General features: G+C 37.4%; 1 protein-coding gene and 1 non-coding gene across 2 annotated transcripts; both read left to right on the top strand.

Moving 5' to 3' along the window:
* The first annotated feature begins 737 nt into the window (after window positions 1-737).
* Window positions 738-7,269, top strand: LOC130830864 (butyrophilin-like protein 1). The gene is made up of 9 exons (XM_057698179.1): window positions 738-819; window positions 1,502-1,852; window positions 2,442-2,723; window positions 2,865-3,065; window positions 3,847-3,867; window positions 3,958-3,984; window positions 4,168-4,194; window positions 6,039-6,065; window positions 6,743-7,269. The coding sequence occupies exons 1-9, from the start codon at window positions 738-740 to the stop codon at window positions 7,267-7,269; spliced, it is 1,545 nt and encodes a 514-aa protein (XP_057554162.1).
* Window positions 7,270-15,884: 8,615 nt separating this feature from the next.
* On the top strand, window positions 15,885-15,986 carry LOC130832132 (U6 spliceosomal RNA). Its single transcript, XR_009048213.1, has one exon. It is a non-coding gene; the product is annotated as a U6 spliceosomal RNA (small nuclear RNA).
* The last annotated feature ends 9,539 nt before the right edge of the window (window positions 15,987-25,525 follow it).

Below are 25,525 nucleotides of genomic sequence, written 5' to 3'. Positions count from 1 at the left end.
TTGGATGCTGACCACAAGAACAACCAGGTGCAAACTTTCTCTGGATCCGGGTCTTGTAGGTGCACTGAGGAGACCAAGAGCTTCCAAGAACCCCCCTTAGCTCAATCCGGATGGTGAGAGAGAAACATGTGGGGATGTGCAGGTGTGTCTGTGGGGCATGTGGGTCCTGAGAAAAGAAGGGCTTGAGCTCTGGGTCATGTGGTGAGAAAACTCCCTTCCCTTCCCTTTCAGGAGTTAAGCCACAAGAGAATTTGTGGTCAAAATAAATAAATAAATGTATGAATGAACGAATGAATGAATGAAGGGGGAAAATAGTTTGGCTGAGAAGAGTGGACAAATTTTGTGTCTGGCTTCGTTTCTCAACATCGAACTCAGGGTTTTCAATTTCAAGAGAGCCCTGGTCAGAAGGTGAATCCATAGAGAAGCCAGCAAGCCCACAGGACACAAGAGAACAGTTTACAGTTTTCTACACCTGCTGGGGAAATGGTTTTCAGAAAAAAAAAGAGGGAAGAAAATAACAACCCATTGGGAACGCTGTTGGTGGTGTTTGTCTCAAGGTCTGTGAGAGAAAACAGCCAAAAACCTGCATATAAATGTATGTCTTTGAACATGGGATTTTTTTTTTTTTCTGAGAACTTTGACTCGACTGGCTTCTCACCACCTTCTCCGACAGAGTACCTCATTGTCAGAGTGAACATTTTGCGTTTCCACCTGCTTCTCCTTCCGCTCTGAAGAAGATGGCGGGCTTTCTCGGCTCCCTTCCTGCTGGCATTCTCCCCGCTCTTCTCCTTCTCCAGGTGTCCACGTGGTCCTCCCCAGGTCAGTGTTCTCCCATATGCTTTTTATTTGTAGGTTTGTTTTCAGTGGCTCTTCTCATATAATGAGTCTATCCATCCCAACTCTGCATTGTCTCAAAGGCGGTTATTTCTGGGGAAACTGTGGCTGTGTCTGCTGCTAACAGGAGGCTTGAAGGGTTGGGCAAAGGGTGGGAGTGATCTCCTTCACATCACCCTCCTTGCTCCTTTGAGCAGACCTCATAAAACTCATAACTGTAATATTTATCTAAATCTTTATTGCATATGAGTGATTTTAGCCTGTTTAAATTTGATGTAACTGTTTGTTAAAACATACTTCGTGATGTTTACAGTGCCAAGAAAACCCAAGTCTGAGTACAAAGAATTTGGGCTCAGAATCCCTGAGCTCTATCTGGTTACGATCTTAGACAAACCATTTATTCTTTCTGGGACTTGAGTCCTTCCTTCAGAAAATGAAAGGGCCCCTAAAGATGAGGTTTTCAGACTTCAGGTTTGAAGAGAACCAACTATGAGGTCATGATAATGACATTTTCTGTTATTGTCCCTTTAATTTGAGGTCAAAAAATAATACAAGCAAGAAAGAAATATGTTTAGGTCCCTACATTAAGAAATGCAGGTGGGTCTACCATCTATCCCTCCCCCCCGCCCCCACTCATTCCTGCAATCTGTCTCTAATTTTCATGCAGTGTCTGGGTTTTCTGTGAAGGGACCAGCTCGGCCCATCATGGTCCTGCTAGGGGCAGATGCCACTCTGCCCTGCCAGCTGTCCCCTGAGCAGAGTGCAGCCCACATGCAGATCCGGTGGTACCGAGCTCAGCTCTCCCCCGCGGTGCTTGTGTACCAGAATGGGCAGGAAGAAGGTGGGGAGCAAATGCTGGAGTACCGTGGCAGGACAGAGTTGGTGGAGGACTCCATTGGCAAAGGGGCTGTGGCCCTGCTGATCCAAAACATCCGTGCGTCTGATGATGGCCAGTATCGGTGTCATTTTAAGGATGGTCACATCTCCCAAGAAGACATTGTGGAGCTGCGTGTGATAGGTATGTTAACTTCGCACAGAATGTATGTGTCATGGTATAAAGCAAAGGGAAAGGTGAAAACATCTGGATTCCTAACTTGGCATTTCTCATGATCTTCCATATGTTGATGTGCTGTTTTGCCTTGCAGAATATCAATTTCCTAAACTGTACAGTGAGGCTAAGACTACCTACTCTACTTTTAAACAGCAAAGGAGGCACTATTTCTGAAGATGTTTTGGTATCCAAAAGATCACAAAAATTAATTAACTAGTATTAATTCAGATAGGTACTGGGGCCTTCAAATATTTCGTATCCAATCGGGAGAGAAAGACAACTTATAGAATCAAACTCCTTTTTTCTAACTTTAATTGTCCTTATTCGTTTTTCTTCTTGGAATGACCCCAAAGCTCTCTCAGTCCAAGTAAAGTACAAAAGCACTAAGTTGATTTAAAAACTGAATCACAGGTAAGCCTAACATTGGCTGTGAGCAGTTTTGAACTCTGAGCTTCAGTTTACTTATCAGCCTAGTGAAAGGCAGTTAGACTTTCAGCCTCAGGGTCTCCTGAACCTCAAGGATCACAGGCCTCAGACACATGTCTTCTCTCCTCAGGCTTGGGCTCTGCCCCTCACGTTCGCATGATGGGGCCTGAGGACCGCGGGATCCGAGTTCTGTGCTCCTCAGGTGGCTGGTTCCCCAAACCCAGGGTGCAGTGGAGCGACATGGCTGGAGTGAAGCTACCATCCCTCTTGGAGTCTCAGACCCAAGATGGAGATGGGCTGTTCCATGTGGAGACATCTCTCGTGGTCACGGACAGCTCTCTGGGCAACGTGACCTGCTCCGTCCAGAACCCCCTCTCCAGCCAGGAGGAAGCGTCAGCCATCTTTCTCCCAGGTCAGTAAGGCACAAACTCCAAGGCAGAGTTGGGTGTGTTAAAGGCAGGGAGGTGTGAAGGAGGGCTGAAGGGAGCCTTGGAGAGAGGGCAGGGCTTCCTTCAGATTGATGTCTCACTGTGTCTCCACATGCCTGTGTCAGAGCCCTTCTTCCCCAGGACGTCTCCGTGGAAGACAGCCCTGGCTGGGACACTCCCTGTGCTGGTGCTTCTCCTCATTGGGATCAGCTACATTGGCTGGAGAGAACATGAAGCCAAAGAGAGAGAAGTAAAGAAAAAGAAGGAAGAATCTCAAGAAAGAGAGAAGATGAAGAGAGAAAAAGAACTGGCACTTACAGCCAAAGGTAAATCAGGGCAGCAGGTCAGATCAGAGGTTCATGGATACAGTTTGTGTAGGGTGGATGGGAAAATAAAAAATTGCTGAAGAACCCCAAGGAAAACACAGGGTGCCAAGAGTTCCACAGAGCTGGGAGTCCTATGGGAAGGAGAAAACCATGTGGGAAGTTAAGAGGTCTGTGGGCAGTGGCCACGAAGCCTCCAAATTTTGGCTCAGCCCACACCATGCCTTTTCACGCCTCTGTGCCCCAACCTGTTTCTCTTTGTGGAAATGTCTTCCTTTATCTTCTTTTCCTTTTTGTCCTTCAAGAATGTGCTTCAGAAACACCTAAAAATTTTAAACTCCCATGAAGCATGGGCTTTCCTTCCATTGTGACCCCATGATACTTCCCATGTAACTTTTCTTAGTGCTTGTCCTGTTATATTTGACAAATATGTTTGCTAATCTTTCTCACCTACTTAAATATGGGACCCTTAAGAGAAGGTCAAATTGAATTCATTTAGCTACTCACTGAACTCAAGAGCAGCTAAAACCCAATTTTGATGGATTTTTAAAGGAACTTTTATTGAGATACAGTTAACAGACAATAAACAGCATATATTTAGAGTGTACAATTTGCTATCCCAATCTCCCAATTCATTCCCCCCCCAACCCTCCCCGCTTTCCCCACTTGGTGTCCATATGTTTGTTCTGTACATCTGTGTCTCTATTTCTGCCTTGCAAACGGGTTGATTTGTACCATTTTTCCATAGTCCGCATAATGGATTTTATCTCTCCTTTTCTTTCAGAGAACCTCAAGGCAGAGCTTGGTGAGTCTTGCTCCTTCTCATGCCCTGTGTAGAAGTTGTTCCCCTTTTCACTTCTGTTCTGGGTTTCTCACCAAATGTTGTTTCTTTCAGAACAGCGAAAGGCATTATACAAAGAAGGTAAGAGTCTCTGTCACATCAATTGATGTCCAGATGCCCAACAAGTTCTCAGCTCCCTATCCTTAGAGGAAAAGACTAAAGGATTGAGTGATGATTAGTGGAAGACAAATAAGGGAAAGGAAGAAAAATATGAGGCCCCAGATTAATGTCTATCTTGTCTTACCTGTATTTGTTCTGTTTTAGATTGGAAGAAGGCCCTGCTGTATCCTGGTACGTAACTCTCTGGCCCTAGTCTTGCCAGGTGCCTCTGGTATTCTGAGCATAATAAGCAGAGTCATAAACACACACACACACACACACACACACACACACACACATTTGAAAGTTGTGAACATTTATTTGGTATTATTCTGTAGTATTTTGTGTTTGGAGGCTCAAATAATCAGTTGTCTTCCAGAGCCAATGATGAAGGAGAAATAACTGCTGACTGGTCAGTTCCACCACATGGCTAGGTTAGAACCCAACATGAATTGTTAGCCTGTCCACTAATGGAGAAGGAAGGGATGGAACTCAGAGTGATTTTGATGAGATTTGGGAAGAATAAAGAATATGTTATGTTAGTATTTCTATTCTACACATAAAGTTTAAAAGAGCAGAAAATGTATTATATTTTGTATTCAGAAAAATATATTAACTATAACTTTACTTATTTTACCTATTTGAAATAAAGTAAAATTCAATATATAGGGAGAAGGTTTATGTGTGAAAAAGTTGTAAAACAATCTTTCAAAATATTTTAATATCCTTTGGAAAAATATGTTTATCTGGTGGTAGGGGGAACTGGCTATTTTTATGCTTTCTAAAATCTGCATCTATGAACTTGTGTGTGTGTGCGTGGAGGGGTGGACCTATATTTTGAGGTCCAATATAGAGTTGGACCTCAAAAACACACCAGGTCATTTCTTGAATATATATCTGTGCAATTTTTATATGCCAGACATTGTGCTAAACGTTGGTGTTATAAGCTTTTACCTCCGCCCTTGTGGAACTTAAAGTCCATTGGGGGAAGTCACCTAGGAACCAGGCAGCTAACACAGCCTGTTAAGTATTTTGATAAGAGAGGTCAGAGGAACTCCTCCCAAGAATTAAAGTTGATCAAACAGTTTCTGTTAAGCATTTTCTTTTATGAGATACTGGAAAATGTTCCCGTGTTTCTAAAGGAGTGAGCAAAGTACTAAGGATGACCTTTGAATTTCAGTTCCAACTCTACAAATTACAGCTGAGAAATCAGGGTTCTTTTCTCTTTTGTGACCTCAGTGTCCTTATCTTTAAGATGAAAAGACTGGAATACATGATCTCAGATGTCCTCCTTGACTCACATATTCATAGATTCTAACATTGGAGTGCTGCACTTCTGACAGGAGGGCTGTTCCCTGCTCCAATCAAGAATTATGGATATGTCCTTATCTGCCTACTGTCCCAAGACTCTTTGAGAATAGCCAATCTTTAAGTAAAATCACAAGTCTTGTCATAAAAGAAGTGGCCACAGGCAGAAGCAGATGCAACTCTATTTCCCATGAGGAATCTGTCTCTGGAGAAAAATATAAGCAATCTGATTACAATCTGCATCAAAGTAATAAGGGCCCATTTAAATGTCTTAGTCATAAGCTTAAACTCTACTCTTAGGAGATAATAGCCTAGAAAAACTATAAATAAAGTAAAATAGAATAGAATAAAAGAAAATAAAATTAAATTTAGGAGTATATTTTATAGCTCTTATTGTTAATGAGGAGGTCCACAAAGGTCTTGAGAGCATAGTAGCGTGGGATGTAGTGCATTAGACCCTGCTCCAGGGGTCTCCAAACCTGGCTGGGACTGGAAAATAAGCCCCAGCTTTGAGCTTAATTTTGCAACAGTTTCTAATCTGAGACAGAGCACAGAAAGCATACTATTTTGTCCATAGTTTCTGGACACTACCAGAGTTTGAGGGGTTTAGAGGAGGAAGAGAATGTCAACAGGAGAAGGTGATGAGTCAGGGAAGGAAGTGTCTTACCTCCTTTTCATTCCCTGGGTGTGCTTCCGTCGCAGTTTCAGTTTATGTTGCTCTCTTTCAGACTGGAGGAAGGAACAGTTCCAACCTGGTAAGTGGTTCTTTATTTATCTTTGTGGCTCCCTTCCAACCTGCCCTCTGAGACCCCACTTTTCCTTCCTAACATCATCTACTAGTTGAAAAGACAGAGGTACTGTTGTTCTGGTAAAGAGAGGGGAGAACATGAAAATCATTAAATATTAGGCTGAATTGAAAATTGCTGCTAGGATTAACTACTCTGGTCATGCTTCCACTTTCATGTATTGACACAGCTTCCTCACCTGTGGGGTCCACTTGGTTCTGAAACAGAAATTAAGATAGCCCCTCAGCTGAGAAGACCCCAAACTAGGTAAAAATTGCTCAAAATAGCAATTCAGCTGTTCTTGGTAGAGAGGTCAACTCACCTGGAGCCTATTACTAATAGGTCTATTTGCAGAGAACATGGAAAGAGCACTATTCTCCAGTAAACACTTCAAGTCCCCTGCTCAGTCTGGGTCTCTGCCAAGACATTAACCATACCATAGACAAGATAAGACAAGTAGCATAGAACTCAAGATGAGACCACATCAACCCTCCCCCCAAATACCACCTTCCCCAACACACGTGTCCAGAGATGTGTTCTTTCACCACTCCTTACACATTTGCTCTGTTTTGTTAAGGTTTTCCCTGTACAACAGTTTTCTGAAATATACAATGTTGGCCTTTTCCTTTCCTTTTTATTTCTTCCAGCTCTCGTGACTCTAAACCATGAAAACTTTCATCAGGACAATTCTGACCCAGAGAGAGAAGAGAAATTCAGAGAGGAAACACAGGCAGTATTACTTAGAGATAAGCAAGGAGACTACAACCTTATCAAACTTGATCAGAGAGAATTCACTTCAGATAGATATTACTGGGAGGTGGACATCAAGGACATTGATGAATGGACTCTGGGCATTTATGAAAAGCCCACGGAGAGGAGTGGGTTACTCAATGATCTACAAAAGAGGAAGTTCAGAGTCTTGGAGAAGAAGGGATGTGACTACAGGGCTCTCACCTGTTCTTTCCAAGACATTTTCCTAGAAAATCCTCTCCAGATCAAAAAGTATCCACAAAAGATTGTGATTTTCTTGGATTATGAAGATAGTGACATTTCTTTCTATAACATGACTGATGGAACCCACATCTTCTCCTTCACCCAGGCCAACTTCACTGGGTCACTCTGCCCTTACTTCAAACTTAAATCCATGGAGCTCTCCCCACCTGCACAGTATTAAGTGACTTAGAAGAACCTATAAACTGTGAAAATAGTAGCCCATTCTCTGTAAGTCCTAGGGCTCCAGTCCTGATGGGTGTCTTCAGGACCACTGATTATGAGGCCTCTTGCCTTAAGGCTCCATGAATCTGCATGACCAAAATTTCTAACCACATCAAGCAGTATTTCTCAAACAACCTGCAGAGAAGAATCTTTGTTTTTTCTTTTGGTTATTGTTATAAATATTCTTACATTATATATTACATATCACAGATATACTTTTCTGAATAAATTACTGGAAGTAATGAAGTGAGTAAAAACAAAGATGTATGAGTGGTAATTGTATTATTAAACACAATATACCTAACATTTCTGTCAATTTGCTCTAAATTTTGTAATACTCTATTTCTGTATTTGTTTCATAAAGAATTTTTAAGGAACATTTTACAAATATGCACTGGTCTGTGGACCACACTTTAGTAGCACGGCTCAAATAAAAATTTGATACACCTCCTCACATTTCTCAACAGAAACACTGAATAAAAATGACAAGAGACTTCTATTTTCAAATATTGAAGAAGAAAAGTTAAACTGTAATTTGATAAGCTAAGCTATATCTTAAATGCAAGGATAATTTGAGAAAGAAAAAAATAAATATCAATCGCAAACCAATTCTAACAAATGTGATGATGTGAACATGATGGAGGTCTGGGGAAACCAGAATCAATTGAGAGCACATTGAGGTATTTATCCTATTGCATGATGAGAGAGAAATTTGATTGCTTTGCTTAAGATGTTAATAAGGAGAATGACTACTTTGTATTCTGGGAAATTCTAAGTATGTCCACCAACAAAGGTAAGGAAAAACCGTTTTCTCTCTCTAATCAAAACTATGTGTTATGTTAAAATGAAATGATTAGAGGAAACAGTAATTGTGCTTAGACAGGGGTGAGAAGAGAGTCTGATCCTACCACACAGACTGGAAAACCTTGTAAATGCAGTGGACACTGTGTAGAGTACCCACAAGAGTCTTGCTCCAGTAACAGTGAATAATTAGCACTAGACTAAAAATTGATCCAATATTGATGAACAAATATAAAAGCAAGATTCAAGTGGACCAAATTGTTTACAAGTATCTTAAATTCATTCCAGAGCAAAGCTCAATGGGGTAAAATTCACATTGTCCAACATTCAATCAAAAATTATCAGGCAAGGAAAGAAGTAGGAAAATACAACATATAAAGAACAGAAATTCAATAAATTAAAATTGACATGGAACTGGTACAGATGTTCACATTTGTAGACATAGATATTAAAACAGAAGTTATAACTGTATTCCAAATAGTTCAAAATATGTTCAGACAATTCACTAGAGATATACATTTAAAAGAAAGACTCAAATTGAAGTTCTAGAAATGAAAAGTACATTGTGTGAGATGAAAATATCACTAGATATGATTAACAGTGGGTTAGTCATTGCAGAAATAAATGGTTAATAAACTTGAAGACATAGAAATTGAAACTATCTAAAATGAAATGTACAGAAAAAATAATCCAAAAAAATGAAGAGTAGTAGTGATTTGATGGAAAATTTTAAAGGGCATAAAACAAAAGTAATTAGAGACTTTGAAGAGGGAGGTGTGTGGACAGAAAAAGATTTGAGAAAATGAGAGCCTAAAATATACTCTAAATTTGATCATTATAAACTCAAGATCCAAATATCACTCTTGGGAGAATTCCCTGGTGGTCCAGTGGTTAGGACCCCATGTCCTCACTGTGGAGGACCTGGGTTCTTTTCCTGGTTGGGGAAATAAGATCCCATGAGCTGCACAGCAGAAAACAAAAACAAAAACAAAAACAAAAACAAAACAAAACAAGACAAAAATTCTTAGAGCCTTTAAGGTGAACAACAATTAAAGTTTTACAATCTCACAACCACATGTTGAAACATTGTTACATTTTAAAATATATGGAAAATATCTATGGTCAGCAATTGAGATCTCATAGAAACTGCACAGTCTAGATAATGTATGTATTTAATATAAGAATTCTTTAAATTCCTTAAGTTGAACATGTATCTTGTTAAATTGAATATTTCACAAGTATCCTTTTAAATGACAGGTATCACCTGTGCCTTATGCACCTAGAAGGACTACAGAGCAGCTACTGGCACATGAAAAGACTTCCTGAAGTCTACATCATCTATAGAGTCAAAGCCTCTTATATACAGAAAATACATATAGTACACGCACGCATACACTATTAGAGATAATAAATTCAACAAAGTTGCAAATTTTAAGATCAACACACAAAATTCAGTTCTATTTGTACACACTAGCAATGAACAATCCAAAGATAAAATTAAGAAAAAGAGTTCTATTTATAGCAGCAACAAAATAAATACTTTGGAATAAATATAATCAAGGAAGTGCACGATTATAAATTGAAAATTACAAAATATTGTTGGAAGAAGTTAACATAGATAAATGGAAAGACATTCTGTGTACGTGGATTGGAAACAATATTTTTAAGATGGCAATACTATCCAAAGTGACCTGCAGATTCAACGCAATCTTTGTCAAAATGCCAAACACATTTTTTGAAGAAATAGACAATTTGATTATAGAGTTCAAATGAAGATTCAAGGGACCCAGAAAAGCCAAAACAATCTCAAGATTGTTTGATGAAGAACAAAGTTGAAGAACTCACATCTCTCAGTTTCAAAACTTACTACAAAGCTGCAGTGATCAATACAGGGTGGTTCTGGCATAAGGATAAATATATGTCAATGGAATTTACTGAGAGTCCAGAATAAGCCCACACTTTTATAGTCAATTGGTTTTTGACAAGCATCAAAAAAATCACTTCATCAATTTGGTGGGAAAAGAATAGTCTTTTCAATAAATGGTGAAGAACAATACACATCCACAGGCAAAAGAATGAAGTTGTCCTCTATCTCATATCATATATAGAATATTAATTCAAAATGGATTAAAGATTTATATGTAAGCATAGGTGTAATTCTTGGCTTAGGCACTGGTTTCTTTTTTTTTTAATTTATTTATTTTATGTATCTTTGGCTGCTTTGGGTCTTCGTTGCTGCGTGCGGGCTTCCTCTAGTTGTGGTGAGCGGGGGCTGCTCTTCATTGAGGTATGCGGGTTTCTCATTGTGGTGGCTTCTCTTGTGCAGCATGGGTTCAGGCACATGGGCTTCAGTAGTTGTGGCTCACAGGCTCTAGAGCACAGGCTCTGTAATTGTGGTGCATGGGCTTAGTTGCTCCGTGGCAATGTGGGATCTTTCCAGACCAGGGCTGGAACCCATGTCCCCTGCATTGGAAGGCAGATTCTTAACTACTGCACTACCAGGGAAGCCCCTAGGCACTGGTTTCTTTGATATTACACCAAAAGCACAACCAAACAAAGAAAAAATAAATAAATTTGACCTTAATAAAAGTTTTGTGCACCAAAAGACACTATCAAAAAAATGAAGAGGCAATTCATAGAAAGGGGAAAAAAAATTTACACATTATTTATCAGAGTTTAGGATGAAGAATATTTAAAGTACTCTTAATAATAAACAATAAAAACAAAAGCAATTCAGTTTTTTAAATGAACAAATGATGTGAGTAGACATTCCTCTGAAGAAGACATGTAAATGACCAACAAGCACATGACAAGATGTGCAAAACAATTAGTCATTTTGGAAGGGTAACCACAATGTAATATCACACCATACCCTCTCAGATGGCTATCCTATGCCCTCCCTACACACCCCTCAATGGAAAATAACAAGTGTTGGGAAGGATGTGGAGAAATTAGAAATCTCATACATTGCTGGTTGAATGTAAAATGACACAGTCACTGTGGAAAGCAGTTTGGAAGTTTCTCAAAAAGTTAAACATAGAGTTACCATATGACTCTGTAATTCCACTCCAAGTTATATACCTAAGAGAAATTAAAGTATATATTCACAAAAAATGTGTACACAGATGTTCATAGCAGCATTTTTCATAACGGCCAGAATGTGGAAACAACCCAAATGTCTAACAGTGGATGAATGGGTGAACAAACTGTGATACAGCCACACAATGGCATATTTTTCCACTCTAAAAGGAATGTGGACCCAGGCAAAGATTAGAAAGATACAAAGAAAACCCTTAGCAGAGTTCAGGTTTACACTGGCAGGCAGAGTTCAGAAGGGCACCACATCTGAGAAGAATAGAGACTAGTACTAAATTTGGACTGCAGAAGTGGAGTCTTGGAGCAAAAACTGGAATCAACAGATAAAGTTTGGGGGAAAAGGAAAGGAACCCAGAATCCTTGCCTACTCTGTAACAAGACTGGCTTAAGTTGTATGGTTCTCATAGACTGTCAAATGAACATAAAATCTCTTCCTTTTCCAGAACTAGACAACCTCACTGGGCTTTATCTTCATGAAGAAAAAAAGAGATACTTATCAATTCACCTTTGTGTTTATAGGAGGGTGAGTCAAAAATTATCTGCACTCTGGTTATATTAAAACTTGTATAAATTCTACAACCAGAGTGCGGATGTGGGAAAACATTCAGATGTCTTTCTGAAGCCTTGAAAATGTAACAGAAAATATGGCTAAAAGTAATTAAAGTATATGGGCCAAGCAACTGGGTGCAGGACATCCTTCTTGTGCAGCGGAGGAGCGAAGGTTGCGGACTTAGGAAAGCTGGGTCAGCGCAAGTTAGAATGTTGCTTGTGCACTGATAGTTCTTCTGCTGTTCTTGCAAAGACCACTGCCCCCAATCATGTGAGGCCCTTTGTACAAAGAGAAATTTGGTTACTTTAAAGAAAACATTGATTGTGGGATGGAACTGGGAGTGTGGGAACCTTATGCTATCTTACTTCCTGAATGACCAGAGCTCAATAAAAGCAACGTGGGATGAATCAGCAGGGCTCTTGATCCTAGAGGTCTTGAGTCCCCCGGTCCCATCTTTCTCTTAAGTGTGTCTTTGTGTTTCTTTAAGCTTTGTGACACCATCATTTGCCCTGAGTTGCTGTGCTGGTCTCAGCATGTGGATAATTTTTGACTCACTCTTGAATGTGCTAATCTGTGTGTGCATTGAAATGAACAAATGTATACCTGCAACTAAAATATTGTTTTATCATCCTACAAGGACAAAAGTCCAGAGTCTGCTTCCCTGCTTCTGAGATAACTCCTTTCTCTTACTGGCTAGAGAGCTTGGGAGCAAGAAACCTGGTTCACGTGACTCTCTGCCCCAAGGATACTGCCTTGGCTGGTATAGTCCCTCTCTTCTGTACTGGATAGAGAGTACAAAGACATTTCAAGCTCTGGAAACACAGATCAGAATAAAGGTGGGAATTTCCTGTGGACCAAAAGTGAAAGACGTGAAACAAACTCTCTTCTGAGCTGGTGACTCAGACAATGAGTTGGTTTCTACAACTATTTACAAACTCTAAGAGTCAAGAAGGTGAGTTTTATTTTTATTCCTGTTATTGTTTTTGTTTATATATAGGTGTATATGTCTATGTGTCTAGTGACTCTATAAAAGCTAAAATATGACCATAGGAAAGTACATTGACATCTTTTGCTTAGAGATTACTTCTTCATTGAGAAGCTCAGAGTATGCTTGTCTCCGTTCTCAGCTTAAGGGTAAATTACAAGGATATTTTAGGATTATTTGTCCTAGTTCTGTGAAAAATGTCATGAGTATTTGATAGGGATTGTACTAAATCTACGTATTGCTTTGGGTAGTATGACCATTTTAACTATTCATTCTTCCAATCTAAATTATAGGATATATTTCCATTTCTTTGTATCATCTTCAATTTCCTTCATCAACATTTTATAGTTTTCAGAGTATAGGTCTTTTGCCTCCACAGTTAAGTTTATTCCTAGGTATTTTATTCTTTTTGGTGTTATTTTAAATGGGATGTTTTTGTTTGTTTGTTTTTACTTTCTCTTTCTGATAGTTCATTATTAATGTGTAGAAAAACAACACATTCTGTATATTAATCTTGTATCCTGCAACTTTGCTGAATTCATTTATTAGTTCTAATAGTTTTGGGTTGGAGACTTTATGATTTTCTATATAAAGCATGATGTCACCTGCAAATAATGATAGTTTTACTTCTTCCCTTCCAATTTGGATGCCTTTTATTTCTTTTTCTTTTTCTTTTTTGATTTGTTTGTTTGTTTGATTTCTGTGGCCCAGTCTTCCAATACTATGTTAAATCGAAGCAGCAATAGTGGGCATCCTTGCCTTATTCCTGAATTTAGAGGAAAGGCTTTCATTTTTTCACCATTGAATATGACGTTTGCTGTGGGTTTGTCATAAATGGTCTTTATTATTTTGAGATATGTTCCCTGTATACCTACTTTGATGAGAGTATTTATCATGGATGGATGTTGAATTTTGTCAAATGTGTTTTCTGCATCTATTGAGATGATCATGTGATTTTTATCCTTCCTTTTTAAAATGTGGTGTATCACATTAATTGATTTGTAAATGTTGAGCAATCCTTGTGTCCCTGGAATAAATTCCACTTGATCATGGTGTATGATCCTTTTTATATATTGTTAGATCTTTTCTATTGTTTTTAGTCTCTATTTCATTTATTTGTGCTCTGATCTTTATGTTTCTTATCATCTACTAATTTGGGGTTTTGTTTGTTCTTCTTTCTCTAGTTGCTTTAGGTGTAAGTTTAGGTTGTTTATTAGAGATTTTTTTCTTATTTCCTGAGGTAGGCTTGTATCACTATCTTCCCTCTTAGAATTGCTTTATCTGCATCCCATAAATTTTGGATCATTGTATTTTCATTTTCATTTGTTTTCAGATAAGTTATTTTTTTTCCCTTCTAGTTGGTTTCTAGTCTCATAGTGTTGTGGTCAGAAAAGATGCTTGATTTTAATTTTTAAAAATTTACTGAGACATCTTGTGGACTAGCATGTGATATATCCTAGAGAATGTTCCATGTGCACTTGAAAAGAAGGTGTATTCTGCTGCTTTTGGGTGGAATGTTTTATATATATCTATTAAGATCATTTGGTTCAATGTGTCATTAAAGGCCAGTGTTTCCTTGTTGATTTTCTACCTGGATGATTTGTCTATTGATTTAAGTTAGATGTTAACATCCCTTATTTTATTGTGTCACTGTCAATTTTTTCCTTTATGTCTGTTAGTATTTATGTATTTAGGTGCTCCTATGTTGGGTGTACATATGTTTACAATTGTTATAGCTTCTTCTTGGATTGACCCCTTAATCACTATGTAATATTCTTCTTTGTCTCTTGTTCCAGCCTTTGATTTAAAGTCCATTTTGTCTGATATAATTATTGCTACCTCAGCTTTCTTTTCTTTTTTTAATTGTAACAGTTTCATAGGTTAATAAATAGAGGCTTTTCTTTTACTTTCCAGAAGATGGTGGTATAGTAGATTTTTCTGGTTTTCTTACTTTAGTTGCCTCCTGGCTATATTTGGGAGCCTGCATTTTTCACACTCCACCCTACCTCTTGGGCAGGCATCACCTCCTGTGCAGCCAGAGGTGCTAGTGCTGTCATCAGTGCTCAGGTTGCCAGGATCATAGGCATTGCTGTCGGGGTGTAGGGATCATGGGTGCCACCACCACTGTCAGGGGCACAGGGGTCTAGGTGTAACTGAGATTATGAGCCTTACTGCCAGGGGGGCAGCAACCATGGCACCTCTGCTGCTTTTCCTCCAGTTCTATAACCTCCAGGAGAACTGGTTCACTATCTTCAGATGTACAGTCATATGGATCATTTTTATTTAAATAATGACTTCTGTCTTTCAGAGACTTGCAAAAATTTCATTAAGAAGTTGATTAGATGAAGGGTATTAAGCTGATAGGCAAATGATTACTATTCTCTCTATTCCAAATTTGAGGATCCAATACTACACAGTTGATTCTTCCCCCAAATCTTAAGGGCTGAGAGAAGACTTTAAAGTTGTTGAGCGAAATTTCTCTCCATAGTACTTTCAAAACCTGTGTGGTCCCTGATATCTTTCATTGGTGAATTATGACTTTGAGAGTCACTTCTTCACTACAATTGAACATATTATTTCATGTACCTAAATTCCTTACATAATTTTTCTTAATGTTAAAAATATCCAACATAATACTTGTAATTCATTCTCCTGTTTTTATTTCCTATCTTAACTGCTTTAGCACCAAGGAGTAAGGGAATGTAAAACAACATTACCTCTGGTTGGTCAGGTTTCCTTTGGAATCTTAAGATTCCAATTCTCACAAATATTGGTCAATTGATGCCAAAAAGTAAACTATGAAAAAATTTCATATTTTTTGTCCTGCTCCCTTCCTGACAACACATCTTTACTTGGAATGGACTTTTTCTTCTTTCCTTTTACTTATTAAAGGATAGTGAATATGAAAAAGGCAAGTGGCATTCTTTCTGTTTTTTGTACCCTTGCCTTTAACTTTCAATGATCATCTTCCTCAACTGAAACAGACACTTTATTAAAATATGATTTTGTCTTGAATTCTTATCTTTCAAATCAAGGTTACCCATCTTCATTTGCCATTAAATTTTCTCCATTATTACTTCTTATTGCAATCAAGGAAGCAGATCTTTCCTATTTAATAAATTTTATCAATAAAATAACTTTGGTGCTCACTTTGGCAGCACATATACTGAAATTGGAATGATAAAAAGAAGATTGGCATGCCCTCTGTGCAAGGTATTTTTATGTAAAATTGAATCACTTTGCTGTACACCTGAAACTAACACAACATTGTTAATCAACTATGCTCCAATATAAAATAAAAAGTGCAAAAAAAAAGTGACATATATGCACTACCAAATGTAAAATAGATGGCTAGTGGGAAGCTGCTGCATAGCACAGGGAGATCAACTCTATGTTTGGTAATGACCTAGTGGGGTGGAATAGGGAGGGTGGGAGGGAGGCTCAAGAGGGAAGAGAGATGGAGATATAAGTATAAATACAACTGATTTACTTTGTGTACAGCAGAAACTGGCACAACATTGTAAAGCAATCATACGTTAATAAAGATCTGAGGGAAAAAAAAGATACCTTTGAAATTTGGGCATTTTTAAGGATTTTGACATGTTTTCTGCAGTAAAGACTCAGGTCATTTGATCTAGAGCCTTTTTCACTAATATTTAATATTTTGCTTTCCTTTCTTTCATGTGATTTAATGAAGATAAGCTTTATTCAGGCATGATTTAAAACAGAAGTCCAAATTCAATTAAATTGCATATTAACTGATGAACAAAATCTTGGTGAGTAGAGACATCCAGGAAACTAACACTATGCTATCTATATGACCAGTTTATTATTCTGTTTTCTCTAATACAGTATTTGAGGTAACATTATACAAGGTAGCCACTACAAAGTAAGAATTCACTATATGTACTTAACAGCAGCAAATGGTGATATTAAACTTTAAAAACTGAATAATAAGGGCCAAAAGAAAATGTCAGAAGGGATCACATATTTTTATCACATAACTGCTAGAACTAATATTCCTAAAAAGTTTTCCTGAATTCATAAAATCATTCCACTTTCCCCCATTGTATTTATTATAAATCATCTTGGGACTAAATTGAGCACTGAGCCAGCGTGAATAAGAGTGTGGGTGTGTGTGTGTAGAGTGTTCTGTATTCTAGTAGTGTGAATTTTTAAATTTTTCTATTTGATTTTTTTCTTTTTCTATCCCATGAAATTTATATTGATCTTTGCATTTTTGTTTCCAGCAGAGTTTCAGAAAAAACTTGCTAAATTTTCTAATGTAATAGAAACGGAAAAAACATGTGAAAAAGATCAAAAATATTTTTCTTAGATAACCACCAGAACTCTTACTCCTACAGTTCCTCTCAGTTTAGAATTCATTTCACTTCTCCATTTTCATTTATGAACCCTAAGTCACTGTGTGAGTGTGTGCGTGTGTACGTGTATGTCGGTGTCTGTGTCTGGGTGTGTGTATGAGCAGTCTTTTGCATTCTGAGAGTGTGATCCTTAAAGAAAAAGTTGTCAGTAAATTTGAGTATTTTGTGTTTCTGTTCCTTGACATTTACCCTGATTTTTGCACTTATTTTTACAGGAGAACTTCAGAATAAACTTGGTAACTTTTCTGATTTTTTTTCTTACTTCTAAAACACTTTAAAATGACTGGATATTTGATGTCTCTGTGATTCCCTGCATTTTTTAAAATTTGTAAGCCATCTATTGGCTCATTGTTATCCAGAATATCTGCTATTCCTATGTCAATTTATCATATTGGACTTCCTCCATCTTAAATTCTTTTCCTTCCTGTTTCCCCACCATCCTCCATTCCCATTCTTTCCTACTTCATTTTATAACATTTCTACCCTATCAACCTTGGACTTCTCAACCTTGCAGAGAATTGTCAACATTTCATTACGAAGTTGCTGAGATCAATGATATAAAGTGATAGCAAAATATACATACACGTATATATATTTCTGGAAAACATCCAAATATACTTCCTCAGTCACATATTTCAAGTTGGAAAGTCCATTGAGTTGCAATTGACACTACCCACAAACTTTAGAGATGAGAGACGACTTTCACATACTAAGAATCTGCATCCTTTGTCTGTAAAGCCTGTGTAATATCTAACATGAGCCACCGGTGTTGTTTGGAGTTGAGGGTCACTCTTCTGCTGTCCTTGAACAGATTTCCCAAGGTTTCCCATGTATGTAAATAGTTTACATAATCTACCTAACTTAAAAAATACAACCATCATAATTGTAAGTTGTTATTTTGTAATATTTTGGTGAGTAAAGTAATGAAATGGGCAACTGCAATTCCTCATACATTTGTAGCAGGATTACAGGACTTAATCGATGTTCAAATATAACACAGCTCTTCACTGTGAATGCTTGAACTGACGGACACATGAAGTTAAGTTCAGTGACATTTCCAGAGGAAAACTTTATAAATCATTGAAGCACAACATGCCTTTTCTAATGACATTTGTTAAATTATATTCTTTTTTGCATAGTGAGTGAAATTTAGGAAAATGCCCCCTAATATACATAGCAGGTTTCTTATGGCTACGGATACGGATATCGTATGGACAGATGGGTGCCTTTACTGTACGCTTCCTCATCAGTGTTTGAGTAGTACCTGAATCGTGTATGCTTGTGTTTCTGCATTTAATTCTGAAAAAGTTGAGAGCCCAGTGAAAGGAATGATTGATGATGTTTATCCCAATGCAAGTCCTGCATTTCCTTTTCTCTTGGTTTCCTTTCCCATCTCTGCTACTGTTGCACCAAGGAATGGTGGGTGTAAAGCAGTGTTGTTTCTGGTTGGTGACATGTCCTTTGGATCCTTAAGGTTTCAATTCTTAAGAAAATTGGGCCCATTTTCCACCTTACAATAAACTATGAGCGGCTTGAAAGTTTGGTCTGCCTCCCTTCGTGACAATGTGTTTTCATTTGAATTGGATTGTTTCTTTCTTTCTTACATTTTCTTTTTCTTTTCCTTTTTTTTTTTTGCAGTGAACAGAGAACATGAAATAGGCAAGTACAATTCAACGATACATTCCACTGTGGATCTCCTCACTGTTCCGTCTCTTTCTTGCACACTTGCCTTCAACTCTCAGTGATCATCTTCCTCAACTGAAACGCAGAATTTTTTTACATTATTTTGTCCAGACATCCTATCTTTCCTACTGAAGATTACCCATCCTTACGGGTCATTCAGTTTCCTCCGACTTTACTTCTTTCATTTGCCTTCTAATTTCAATGAAGGAAACCGATCCCTTCTGTGTAATGAATTTTATTCATATGATGACTCTGAAAGTTGGGCATTTTAGGGGTCTAACATGTAGAGTTTTATCCAAGAATGTCTCAGTCCATTTGCTTTAGACCCTCCTACACTGTCATTTAATATTCTGTTTTGCTTCCTTTCGGGTGAGTTAGTGAGGATAAGCTTCATTCAGGCATGACTTAATAGAGAAACTCAGATTCAAACTCAAACGTATGTATTAATTGTTGGACAAAATCTTCCAAAATAGAGGCACCCAAGAACATAATCTTGTATCATCTGCACAAGTAGTTTTTCCATTTTCTCTAATACAGAGTTTGAGGTGACTTTATACGTGTCGTTACCCAAAGTGAGAATTCAGTATATATATTAAACAGCAGCCAAATTCCATATGAAAGATAACAAAGTGTATAATAGAATTCTAAAAAATGTGAAAAGGATCAAGACTCTTTTTCTTGGATAACCACCAGAACTCTTATTCTGGACAGTTATTCTCAGTGTAACATTCATTCCATTTCTTCTTTTTTTCATTTCTGAGCTCTGAGTCACTCTTTATGTGTGTGTGTGTGTGTGTGTGTAGTGTTCTGCATTTTAGTAGTGCGAATTTTTAAATTTTTCTATTTGATTATTTTTGTTTTTCTAGCCCATGAAATTTACATTGATCTTTGCATTTTGTTTTCAGTAGAACTTCAGGAGAAACTTGGTAAATTTTCTAACGTAACAGAAACCGAAAAAACACGTGAAAAAGATCAAAAATATTTTTCTTAGATAACCACCAGAACTCTTACTCCTACAGTTCCTCTCAGTTTAGAATTCATTCCATTTCTGCTCTTTTGATTTCTGAGCTCTGAGTCACTGTGTGTGTGTGTGTGTGCGTGTGTGTGTGTGTGTGTGTGTGTGTGTGTATGTCGGTGTCTGTGTCTGGGTGTGTGTATGAGCAGTCTTTTGCATTCTGAGAGTGTGATCCTTAAAGAAAAAGTTGTCAGTAAATTTGAGTATTTTGTGTTTCTGTTCCTTGACATTTACCCTGATTTTTGCACTTATTTTTACAGGAGAACTTCAGAATAAACTTGGTAACTTTTCTGATTTTTTTTCTTACTTCTAAAACACTTTAAAATGACTGGATATTTGATGTCTCTGTGATTCCCTGCATTTTTTAAAATTTGTAAGCCATCTATTGGCTCATTGTTATCCAGAATATCTGCTATTCCTATGTCAATTTATCATATTGGACTTCCTCCATCTTAAATTCTTTTCCTTCCTGTTTCCCCACCATCCTCCATTCCCATTCTTTCCTACTTCATTTTATAACATTTCTACCCTATCAACCTTGGACTTCTCAACCTTGCAGAGAATTGTCAACATTTCATTACGAAGTTGCTGAGATCAATGATATAAAGTGATAGCAAAATATACATACACGTATATATATTTCTGGAAAACATCCAAATATACTTCCTCAGTCACATATTTCAAGTTGGAAAGTCCATTGAGTTGCAATTGACACTACCCACAAACTTTAGAGATGAGAGACGACTTTCACATACTAAGAATCTGCATCCTTTGTCTGTAAAGCCTGTGTAATATCTAACATGAGCCACCGGTGTTGTTTGGAGTTGAGGGTCACTCTTCTGCTGTCCTTGAACAGATTTCCCAAGGTTTCCCATGTATGTAAATAGTTTACATAATCTACCTAACTTAAAAAATACAACCATCATAATTGTAAGTTGTTATTTTGTAATATTTTGGTGAGTAAAGTAATGAAATGGGCAACTGCAATTCCTCATACATTTGTAGCAGGATTACAGGACTTAATCGATGTTCAAATATAACACAGCTCTTCACTGTGAATGCTTGAACTGACGGACACATGAAGTTAAGTTCAGTGACATTTCCAGAGGAAAACTTTATAAATCATTGAAGCACAACATGCCTTTTCTAATGACATTTGTTAAATTATATTCTTTTTTGCATAGTGAGTGAAATTTAGGAAAATGCCCCCTAATATACATAGCAGGTTTCTTATGGCTACGGATACGGATATCGTATGGACAGATGGGTGCCTTTACTGTACGCTTCCTCATCAGTGTTTGAGTAGTACCTGAATCGTGTATGCTTGTGTTTCTGCATTTAATTCTGAAAAAGTTGAGAGCCCAGTGAAAGGAATGATTGATGATGTTTATCCCAATGCAAGTCCTGCATTTCCTTTTCTCTTGGTTTCCTTTCCCATCTCTGCTACTGTTGCACCAAGGAATGGTGGGTGTAAAGCAGTGTTGTTTCTGGTTGGTGACATGTCCTTTGGATCCTTAAGGTTTCAATTCTTAAGAAAATTGGGCCCATTTTCCACCTTACAATAAACTATGAGCGGCTTGAAAGTTTGGTCTGCCTCCCTTCGTGACAATGTGTTTTCATTTGAATTGGATTGTTTCTTTCTTTCTTACATTTTCTTTTTCTTTTCCTTTTTTTTTTTTGCAGTGAACAGAGAACATGAAATAGGCAAGTACAATTCAACGATACATTCCACTGTGGATCTCCTCACTGTTCCGTCTCTTTCTTGCACACTTGCCTTCAACTCTCAGTGATCATCTTCCTCAACTGAAACGCAGAATTTTTTTACATTATTTTGTCCAGACATCCTATCTTTCCTACTGAAGATTACCCATCCTTACGGGTCATTCAGTTTCCTCCGACTTTACTTCTTTCATTTGCCTTCTAATTTCAATGAAGGAAACCGATCCCTTCTGTGTAATGAATTTTATTCATATGATGACTCTGAAAGTTGGGCATTTTAGGGGTCTAACATGTAGAGTTTTATCCAAGAATGTCTCAGTCCATTTGCTTTAGACCCTCCTACACTGTCATTTAATATTCTGTTTTGCTTCCTTTCGGGTGAGTTAGTGAGGATAAGCTTCATTCAGGCATGACTTAATAGAGAAACTCAGATTCAAACTCAAACGTATGTATTAATTGTTGGACAAAATCTTCCAAAATAGAGGCACCCAAGAACATAATCTTGTATCATCTGCACAAGTAGTTTTTCCATTTTCTCTAATACAGAGTTTGAGGTGACTTTATACGTGTCGTTACCCAAAGTGAGAATTCAGTATATATATTAAACAGCAGCCAAATTCCATATGAAAGATAACAAAGTGTATAATAGAATTCTAAAAAATGTGAAAAGGATCAAGACTCTTTTTCTTGGATAACCACCAGAACTCTTATTCTGGACAGTTATTCTCAGTGTAACATTCATTCCATTTCTTCTTTTTTTCATTTCTGAGCTCTGAGTCACTCTTTATGTGTGTGTGTGTGTGTGTGTGTAGTGTTCTGCATTTTAGTAGTGCGAATTTTTAAATTTTTCTATTTGATTATTTTTGTTTTTCTAGCCCATGAAATTTACATTGATCTTTGCATTTTGTTTTCAGTAGAACTTCAGGAGAAACTTGGTAAATTTTCTAACGTAACAGAAACCGAAAAAACACGTGAAAAAGATCAAAAATATTTTTCTTAGATAACCACCAGAACTCTTACTCCTACAGTTCCTCTCAGTTTAGAATTCATTCCATTTCTGCTCTTTTGATTTCTGAGCTCTGAGTCACTGTGTGTGTGTGTGTGTGCGTGTGTGTGTGTGTGTGTGTGTGTGTGTGTATGTCGGTGTCTGTGTCTGGGTGTGTGTATGAGCAGTCTTTTGCATTCTGAGAGTGTGATCCTTAAAGAAAAAGTTGTCAGTAAATTTGAGTATTTTGTGTTTCTGTTCCTTGACATTTACCCTGATTTTTGCACTTATTTTTACAGGAGAACTTCAGAATAAACTTGGTAACTTTTCTGATTTTTTTTCTTACTTCTAAAACACTTTAAAATGACTGGATATTTGATGTCTCTGTGATTCCCTGCATTTTTTAAAATTTGTAAGCCATCTATTGGCTCATTGTTATCCAGAATATCTGCTATTCCTATGTCAATTTATCATATTGGACTTCCTCCATCTTAAATTCTTTTCCTTCCTGTTTCCCCACCATCCTCCATTCCCATTCTTTCCTACTTCATTTTATAACATTTCTACCCTATCAACCTTGGACTTCTCAACCTTGCAGAGAATTGTCAACATTTCATTACGAAGTTGCTGAGATCAATGATATAAAGTGATAGCAAAATATACATACACGTATATATATTTCTGGAAAACATCCAAATATACTTCCTCAGTCACATATTTCAAGTTGGAAAGTCCATTGAGTTGCAATTGACACTACCCACAAACTTTAGAGATGAGAGACGACTTTCACATACTAAGAATCTGCATCCTTTGTCTGTAAAGCCTGTGTAATATCTAACATGAGCCACCGGTGTTGTTTGGAGTTGAGGGTCACTCTTCTGCTGTCCTTGAACAGATTTCCCAAGGTTTCCCATGTATGTAAATAGTTTACATAATCTACCTAACTTAAAAAATACAACCATCATAATTGTAAGTTGTTATTTTGTAATATTTTGGTGAGTAAAGTAATGAAATGGGCAACTGCAATTCCTCATACATTTGTAGCAGGATTACAGGACTTAATCGATGTTCAAATATAACACAGCTCTTCACTGTGAATGCTTGAACTGACGGACACATGAAGTTAAGTTCAGTGACATTTCCAGAGGAAAACTTTATAAATCATTGAAGCACAACATGCCTTTTCTAATGACATTTGTTAAATTATATTCTTTTTTGCATAGTGAGTGAAATTTAGGAAAATGCCCCCTAATATACATAGCAGGTTTCTTATGGCTACGGATACGGATATCGTATGGACAGATGGGTGCCTTTACTGTACGCTTCCTCATCAGTGTTTGAGTAGTACCTGAATCGTGTATGCTTGTGTTTCTGCATTTAATTCTGAAAAAGTTGAGAGCCCAGTGAAAGGAATGATTGATGATGTTTATCCCAATGCAAGTCCTGCATTTCCTTTTCTCTTGGTTTCCTTTCCCATCTCTGCTACTGTTGCACCAAGGAATGGTGGGTGTAAAGCAGTGTTGTTTCTGGTTGGTGACATGTCCTTTGGATCCTTAAGGTTTCAATTCTTAAGAAAATTGGGCCCATTTTCCACCTTACAATAAACTATGAGCGGCTTGAAAGTTTGGTCTGCCTCCCTTCGTGACAATGTGTTTTCATTTGAATTGGATTGTTTCTTTCTTTCTTACATTTTCTTTTTCTTTTCCTTTTTTTTTTTTGCAGTGAACAGAGAACATGAAATAGGCAAGTACAATTCAACGATACATTCCACTGTGGATCTCCTCACTGTTCCGTCTCTTTCTTGCACACTTGCCTTCAACTCTCAGTGATCATCTTCCTCAACTGAAACGCAGAATTTTTTTACATTATTTTGTCCAGACATCCTATCTTTCCTACTGAAGATTACCCATCCTTACGGGTCATTCAGTTTCCTCCGACTTTACTTCTTTCATTTGCCTTCTAATTTCAATGAAGGAAACCGATCCCTTCTGTGTAATGCATTTTATTCATATGATGACTCTGAAAGTTGGGCATTTTAGGGGTCTAACATGTAGAGTTTTATCCAAGAATGTCTCAGTCCATTTGCTTTAGACCCTCCTACACTGTCATTTAATATTCTGTTTTGCTTCCTTTCGGGTGAGTTAGTGAGGATAAGCTTCATTCAGGCATGACTTAATAGAGAAACTCAGATTCAAACTCAAACGTATGTATTAATTGTTGGACAAAATCTTCCAAAATAGAGGCACCCAAGAACATAATCTTGTATCATCTGCACAAGTAGTTTTTCCATTTTCTCTAATACAGAGTTTGAGGTGACTTTATACGTGTCGTTACCCAAAGTGAGAATTCAGTATATATATTAAACAGCAGCCAAATTCCATATGAAAGATAACAAAGTGTATAATAGAATTCTAAAAAATGTGAAAAGGATCAAGACTCTTTTTCTTGGATAACCACCAGAACTCTTATTCTGGACAGTTATTCTCAGTGTAACATTCATTCCATTTCTTCTTTTTTTCATTTCTGAGCTCTGAGTCACTCTTTATGTGTGTGTGTGTGTGTGTGTGTAGTGTTCTGCATTTTAGTAGTGCGAATTTTTAAATTTTTCTATTTGATTATTTTTGTTTTTCTAGCCCATGAAATTTACATTGATCTTTGCATTTTGTTTTCAGTAGAACTTCAGGAGAAACTTGGTAAATTTTCTAACGTAACAGAAACCGAAAAAACACGTGAAAAAGATCAAAAATATTTTTCTTAGATAACCACCAGAACTCTTACTCCTACAGTTCCTCTCAGTTTAGAATTCATTCCATTTCTGCTCTTTTGATTTCTGAGCTCTGAGTCACTGTGTGTGTGTGTGTGTGCGTGTGTGTGTGTGTGTGTGTGTGTATGTCGGTGTCTGTGTCTGGGTGTGTGTATGAGCAGTCTTTTGCATTCTGAGAGTGTGATCCTTAAAGAAAAAGTTGTCAGTAAATTTGAGTATTTTGTGTTTCTGTTCC

This window comes from Hippopotamus amphibius, chromosome 11 (assembly GCF_030028045.1).
Source record: "Hippopotamus amphibius kiboko isolate mHipAmp2 chromosome 11, mHipAmp2.hap2, whole genome shotgun sequence".
Lineage (NCBI taxonomy): Eukaryota > Metazoa > Chordata > Mammalia > Artiodactyla > Hippopotamidae > Hippopotamus > Hippopotamus amphibius.
This window is presented reverse-complemented; position numbering and strand designations above follow the sequence as displayed.

Excerpts from the sequence above, each read along its gene's own strand:
- LOC130830864 (XM_057698179.1), top strand. The coding sequence starts at position 738 with ATGGCGGGCTTTCTCGGCTCCCTTCCTGCTGGCATTCTCCCCGCTCTT. Across the intron at positions 3,066-3,846 it reads ACTGGCACTTACAGCCAAAG|AGAACCTCAAGGCAGAGCTT; the intron begins GTAAATCAGGGC and ends CTTTTCTTTCAG. Across the intron at positions 3,868-3,957 it reads GAACCTCAAGGCAGAGCTTG|AACAGCGAAAGGCATTATAC; the intron begins GTGAGTCTTGCT and ends TGTTTCTTTCAG.